General features: G+C 34.7%; 1 protein-coding gene across 1 annotated transcript; it reads left to right on the top strand.

Annotated features, from left to right (window-relative positions):
- The first annotated feature begins 4471 nt into the window (after window positions 1-4471).
- Window positions 4472-6640, top strand: LOC149575865 (F-box/kelch-repeat protein At1g80440-like). The gene has a single exon (XM_089815819.1). It carries the CDS (start codon window positions 5339-5341, stop codon window positions 6449-6451), a length of 1113 nt encoding a protein of 370 aa, XP_089671945.1. The 5' UTR covers window positions 4472-5338; the 3' UTR covers window positions 6452-6640.
- Window positions 6641-7412: the final 772 nt, after the last annotated feature.

The following is a 7412-nucleotide window of genomic DNA, read 5'->3' as shown; positions in this document are numbered from 1 at the left end:
GAATCTTAGAATATTTTCAAATCACATTTTCCTTCAAATTTTCCAACATTTCTGGAATAAGTCAACTCTAGTCAACTTTGGTTAAACTTGGTCTTTTGGACCTCACAATCACTTTGAATTGACTCCAAAAAAATTTTGATCGTTCTAATCCCTTCTATACTCTTTAGAATCTCATATTTCTTTGGCATCTCTTGATATACTGCTCTACATCATATTTCTAGTGTGTCATCTTTCGATTTCGCTCCTGATGGGGCAGGATGATTACATCATTGAATCTAAATTTCAACTCAATCTAAATCTTATGTCCTCATCACTTGGGGCATCTTTCCCCTCTATCTGGTATCATTTGTCATCTATCTTATCTATTTGATCAGCTGATCAATCTTATAACAGTTCTTATTAGAGTTTGATGGACAGGTATCGAGACAGTCTAAACCCCGACTCCTGAGGATCAGACCTCATTCTGGAGATGATTCTATGACTCATGATAGGTCTTGTTATCTCTTTTATCAATCTAGGTATCTAGGTGTTCTATCTAGATCCCTTAAGATTAAGCTTCGTTCTAGAGATAATCTTTAAAAGGTTTATCAATTTCAGTATCTAGGTGTTCTATCTAGATCCCCTAAGGTTAAGCTCTATTATGGAGGTAATCTTTAAAAGCTTATCAATCTAGGTATATAGGTATTCTATCTAGATCCCCTAAGGTTAAGCTATGTTCTAGGGATAACCTTAAAAAGCTTATTAATTGGTCTCTGTGTTATCAATTTCAGAACCAATCTCATTTCTCAATCTATGCTTGATACTTCTTATTTCTTTGAATTAAACGTGTTGCTTGCACATTCATTCAAAGAGGGGCAAAATGTAATACCCCAAAATTGGCACATTGCCATATTAACCAATTCTAGTCTATTCAATCATTCCTAAGTCCTATTTTGCTAAGCAATTCTAATTTTGATAATCGCTACTTGACCTACGTGTCAAATGCAAAAAACCCTAATCTACATTAATCACATTATTTATTTAATTCCTAAATATCGGTTCAAATTAGCTATAATAAACCTATTGATTTAATTTAATTTAATTATAAGTGATCATACTTTAATTAAATTAAAATCACCCCTTTAGCTAATGTACAAAGGAAATAAATATATTTGATTTAATAAAATATCTCCTCTTTTTAATTATTGAATTTAATTATTTAATTAATTAAAATTTATACATTTATAAGGTCATTTTCTATTTTATTATTTATTTAATATTCTCTCCAAATCTTCTCTCCAATTCAAAAATGGAAACTCTGGGTGAACTAAAATCAGAAACAAAATTAAATCAATTAAGTCCCTTTTCAACTCACAATCAAATCAATTAACTCCTCTTTCCACTCAAAAGCAATCAATTAACTTCCTTTTTCACAAGGAATCTTCCATTATGACTGAGCCTCATCTTCAATCTTGATCGTCCATTCCGATGAATCTCAACTGTCGGTTGATTGTGGGGTTCTATTTAAGAAGACTTTGATTCCTCATTACAGAGGTTGATTTGAATTTGCATCAAACTTATGCTAGAATATCTACTCACTTTCTCTTGCAATCTTAGCTTAATATTTTCTTATATCAATCTCATATAGTTTAACAATGCATCCATTTAGATTAAATGTTCTTTCTTATTCTTAGAATAATCTTGCATACATTTAGATTAATTTGCATTCTCATTTAGCTATAAAATCCTTCATTCTAGAGGTTTGGTTGACTGCTTCTCATTTTGAGAGCAAAGGCAAAATCCTTCTAGTTAGAAGGCAACAGGTCGAATTGTTGGATTGTTTGGTTGAATAATCTCATATTCATTTTGGGATGATATTTCAGATAATGATCGTGTTGAAGTGTGTGTCAGGAACTAAGGCCCTCATTTCACATATACGGTAATGTTGCTAAAATTTGTTAAATTTATAAATTACAATCACTTTTCTTTAAGTTTTTAATTGTGGGAAATCAACTATGTATTTTTTTTCTTTTATGGTATAGTAGTATGTATTTTTTTACTTTTATGGTATAGTAGTATGTACTTATATTTGCTAATTAGAAATTATTAAAACAATCATTGGTTACATAATGTAAATACTGATCTCAGATAGCTTTCTAGGATGCTCTCATTTTCCTTCAATTTAAGAATGCACCAAGTCACCAAATTATTAGTTTTGATTCTTAAGATCAACTCTGTTTTTATAAGTTTCGTATTAGATTTAACTCTTTAATAGATTGGTTATATAAGTTTGAGTGAATATTTGTATACAAAAGTATGAGTTCTTTTAAGTTTTTAATCTAATAGTTCTTAAAATTATTTCTTCTTAACAAATGAATAATTCTTGGATTCATTTTTTTACATAAACTACAAATTTTTTTTTATTGAAATATCAAAATACAATGGCATATTGCACAAAGTTATACCACGTCAATTTATAACAACTAATAGAAAATGAGTAGAGTTTGATAAGATAAACTAGAAATTTTAAAATTTTGGAGTCAATCTCGCATGTCATTAGTAACCTACACTCAAAACAAGGTGAACTAAATATGTTTGGTAGTAAACTGACCAAACCCAAAAAAGGTAACTTTTTTCCAAAAGATTAGTATAGAAAAATACCCTAATTAAATTTGTAACAAAGGATTAAACATGTAGATGGTTAGAACTAAAAAATATACAATGGAACTAATAAATAATAAGGATAAATTAGCTCTCTAACAAAAAGCCTTCAAAAGAGGGTTAGAACACAAATATAAGATGAGATGAGATGAGACGAGTTTGGTGACAAACATCCAAAACCCCATAATAAACTGAAACACCAACACACAATGAGTTAGAGTAAGAGCTCATGTCTCTCTTTCAAAAAGGTTTCCTAAACTAGTGAGCTCCACATAATGACAACCTTCAACACCTTTTGCTCAAAACAAGGATTGGTAACCTACTCTAGTACCATAAAAGAAATAATAAGTTGAGAAAGGATATAACAAAATCCAAGTGAGTTAGGTGAAGAAAAATATTACCATGGAGGAACCATAAACTAGGAGGTTGCACAAAAAGAGTCGAGAAGGAGCCAAGGGATTTACAATAGCATCCATTTGTGATGTGTTGAAGAATGAGAGAGATGAGCATCTCTCAAATATAAACGAGGAAAGGAGTTGCATGTGTGTCAACATCCTCTTAAGGAGGATTAGTTGACTTTCTTATTAAAGAAATCATAAAATATGACTTGCAATAAGAGGACAAACAAGATGTGGGGATCCTTGGAATGTCCTTTTATATAATACAGCCAAGGAAAGATTAATTTCCTAATAAACATATACATCATGTTATGAATACAATGAGTGTACAAACAAAACCATATATGTTTGAGGTGTTATACATTAGTAAAACATATGTATGTACAATCAAACCATATAGGCATAACATAGACAGTATTTTGGAGGGTTGTGGAATAGTTTTTGTGTTTTTTAAGTCATGATGTTATATAATTTATTAATTTGAATTTTGAGCATCTAATCATATTTTAGTTTGCTTCTTATTCAAATTAAATTGTTAAGTCTAGTCCACTCTTACCAGTATGCAATAGTTGACTAAATGAAAACAAGGGTCATGTTTTATGGCTCTAGAAATGAGATTTCATGCTTTAGAATGGTTAACTTAGTTACTATGATGAATTATATGAGAAGGTGCTTTTCTTATGTGACTAGAGACATGATTTCAATCTCATCCCTTATAAGAGCATTGGGTTCATAAATATTAATCATTAGTGAGTTTATTTAAAAGCATTCAACTTTGCCAATAGACTAAAAATCTATAAATATTATTCAAAAAATAAAATTTCAAAAAGTAAAATCTTGAAAAGATTAATGCATCCATAATATATAATAAAATAATAATTTTGAAACATCATAAAGAAACTAATGATCTACAACAGTTCTATAAAAACATTGAAGACAATGTTTCCGTATCATTTTTTTATTTTTAAAAATTTAATCATAACTTAGTTTACTTCTTATTCAAATCAAATAGTTAAGTGTACCCCACTCTTTAAAAAAAAAAATGCAATAAAAAGAAAACAAGGATACATGTTTGATGGTTCTAGACACGAGGTTTAATACTTTAGCATAATCGATAGAGATCAAGAAGAACTATAAGAAAAGGTTTTAACATTATATATTAAGGGAAACATTACCTCATTTCTATTAGAAATAGGCGCACACTAAGTCTTAATCATTGGTGGACCCATCTTAAAGCAATCAATTTCTATGAACAGACTTTAAATTTACTAAAATCATTTAAAAAGCATAATTTCTAAACCGCACAACCAAATTCAAAAAGAAAAATCTTTTAAAAAAACATTTAATTTTGAAACATGGGGAGGAGACTAATGGCATCCATATAAGATCCGCTAAAGAACAAGTTTGCCTACGTTCTCTTAAATTTTTAAACAAACATTAACGTGGTGTCAACTACGGCCATTAATGCATCTGAAGCGGAGCTCTCAGAGTTAACAACCATTAAAAAATCTTGTAAATTAAATACAATCGACGGTGCATCGGATTTTCTGATGCCGGCTTGCGAACAAGAAAAAAGTATGCAAATTATTAATAATTTGACGGCATGGCGAGTCACGCCATGTGCACCGATTCCAATCAGAGAGCGGGCGACCGGATAAAAATGCTTTGTTCGCCTTGCATTTGTCTGCAAGCGGATATAACTAAAAGCTTCTAGAAGCCTTCCAGATTCCACCGATTTTATGCGTACGACCTCTATCACGCCCTCCGTTCCCCCCCCCCCGCTAAAAATCTGTGTCACCATCTGCCTTTTCGCCGCCCGATTTGGCCCACCACTGCAATCCCTAGCCCCCCCTCATAATACCAATGGCTTATCTGAATTTCAGTTGGCCGTATATAAAACCCCCTTTTTCTTCCTTTCCTGCTCATTAACTTCACGTCTATCCAGTGATGTTCATAGCTCAGAAAATTCCCCTCTTAATATAGCTCACACCCTTCTCTTCATATCCAATCATCCCCTCTTAATTCAGCTCAGACCGATCTCTTGACAATCTTTTCTGATGATGTGTTTCATGTTTAAAGCTCGGAAAATCCCTTGTTGATTTAGCTCCGACCGGTTTTTTCACATTCAATCTCTTCTGATGATGGATTTGATGTTCATAGCTTAGAAATTCCCGTGTTGATTTAGCTCAGACGGATCTCTTTACATTCTAACTCTTCTGATGATGAATTTGATGTTCATAGCTCAGAAAATCCCCTGTTGATTTAGCTCAGACCGATCTCTTTACATTCAATCTCTTCTGATGACGATGATGGATTTGATTCCCAATCTTCCGGACGACATAAGCCGAGAGTGCCTATACAGAGTCTCCTACGAAGCCCACGGCAAGATCAAAGCGGTGTGCAAGGGCTGGAAATCCATGGTGAACAGCCCACGGTTCTATGAGGCCAGAAAAGCAGGGGGCACAAGCGAGCAGTGCATCTGCCTAATTCAGGCACTTCCGCAGGAGAAATCCATGGAGGACAAGCGGCAAAGAGCTCCGGCATATGGCCTCAGCGTATTCAATCCTCTCCAAGGCTCCTGGACTTGGCTCCCATCGATTCCCCAATTCGTGGGCGGAGTTCCCCTGTTCTGCCGGACGGTGTCCCTGAATCAAAAACTGATCTTGATCGGTGGATGGCATCCGGCGCACTGGGAAGCCATGAATTGTGTGTTAATCTTCGATTTCTCGTCGGGAAAATGGCACCGGGGAGCCGACATGCCGACGACTCGGACCTTCTTCGCCTGCGCGGTTTCCCCTTCCGACGGACGAATCTATGTCGCCGGCGGCCATGACGACAACAAAAATGCTCTGAAAACCGCAGAGGTTTATGACGTGGAAAAGAACAGCTGGGAAATTCTTCCGCCGATGAGCCAAGATCGAGACGAGTGCCATGGAGTTTTCTTGGACGGGAAATTCTATGTTATAAGTGGGTATTCGACGGAGTCGCAGGGTCGATTCGAGCGGAGTGCAGAAGTTTTCGATCCCAACACGGGGCTCTGGAACAGAGTCGAAAACATGTGGAGCAATGGCGTGTCGGGCAGCCCCTGCCCGAGATCATCAGTTGTTGTCAATGGAAGCTTCTTGTATGCTTTTCACAAGCAGGGCATGATGCAGTATAATCCCCAAGAGAACATTTGGGTTCTTGTGGATTCAATCCCTCAGTCGATTTCTGTAGCAACTTGTGCTACGGTTTGGCGTGATAAGATCTTCGTGTGCGGATCTTCTTGCAGTGGCGGTGATCAGTCCTGTTACATGCTCGATTTGTCTGCTGTTAAATCTAAGGAAGCAACTGTTTCCCCCAAATGGGTTGCTGTTCAGAAACCCCCAAAATTTTCAGGCTTCTTGCAATCTTCTGCTACTGTAGAGATTTGAGATGTCGTTTTCAAGATCCTGTTTTTAAGATCTGTATGTTGTCAGTGATTCTGCTTTTTTTTTAACAGAAGTGGGCGCCACAGGCCTCATGCATGCCCCCCACTCGCCATGGCTGCTTCTAGAAGCCGCCCCTGTAAATATACGATGGATAATGTAAATGAGTATGTTTGTCCATAGTTTTTATGTAAATTTCAGTTTTTTCTACTATTTTAACTTCGAAGCAAACTTCTTTTCCGTTAAATTGCCGGCCTCATTTTGAAACGGACGGTGTCGCCGATAAAACATGTTAAGACTCCGATCGCGGACTTTTTGGAATTATAGAAGACTCAACGGGGATTTGAATTGTGATATTGCTATTAGGATTTAATTGTGCGATTTTGAGTCAAATTCATTGATCCATGTTTCAAGATTAGGGGAGAGGAACCAGTAGTCGTGATAGCTAACTTCGTCAACATGTAGCCGCTACATGGGATGTCATAAGACTTTCGTTTTTTTTTTTTTTGATATGTAAAATGGACATTGAACTACCTACAACTACGGTTTGAAGGTGTGACTCATCACACAACTCGTTAAAATAGTGCACCTAGTGAAATGTGTCTAAAAAATGACTTTTTGAACATTCGACCAAAGCTTAATCTAAAAATCTCTACTAATTGAATTTAAAATTATCACTTGTTGTTAATAGAATATTGTATAACTATATGAAATGTAACATATATGCAACTTAAATGGACCAAATAGTTATTATTGATCATAAATATTTGTTATATATAACTTTTATAAATAACACAAAAAGACATATACTTTAACACAAAAAAATGATTTGTTGTTATAAAAATAACATATTATTATATAAAATATAACATATATCCAACACAAAGGGACCATTAGTTGAACACTAATTTTTTCTCACAATTTCACACATTTCATAAGAAATACAAGGCATTTATTGGTATTCACC

The sequence above is a fragment of the Cupressus sempervirens genome, chromosome 1 (assembly GCF_028749045.1).
Source record: "Cupressus sempervirens isolate cs-2001-9-10 chromosome 1, ASM2874904v1, whole genome shotgun sequence".
Classification (NCBI taxonomy): domain Eukaryota; kingdom Viridiplantae; phylum Streptophyta; class Pinopsida; order Cupressales; family Cupressaceae; genus Cupressus; species Cupressus sempervirens.
The sequence above is the reverse complement of the archived record's forward strand: the minus strand, read 5'-3'. Positions and strand labels throughout refer to the sequence as shown.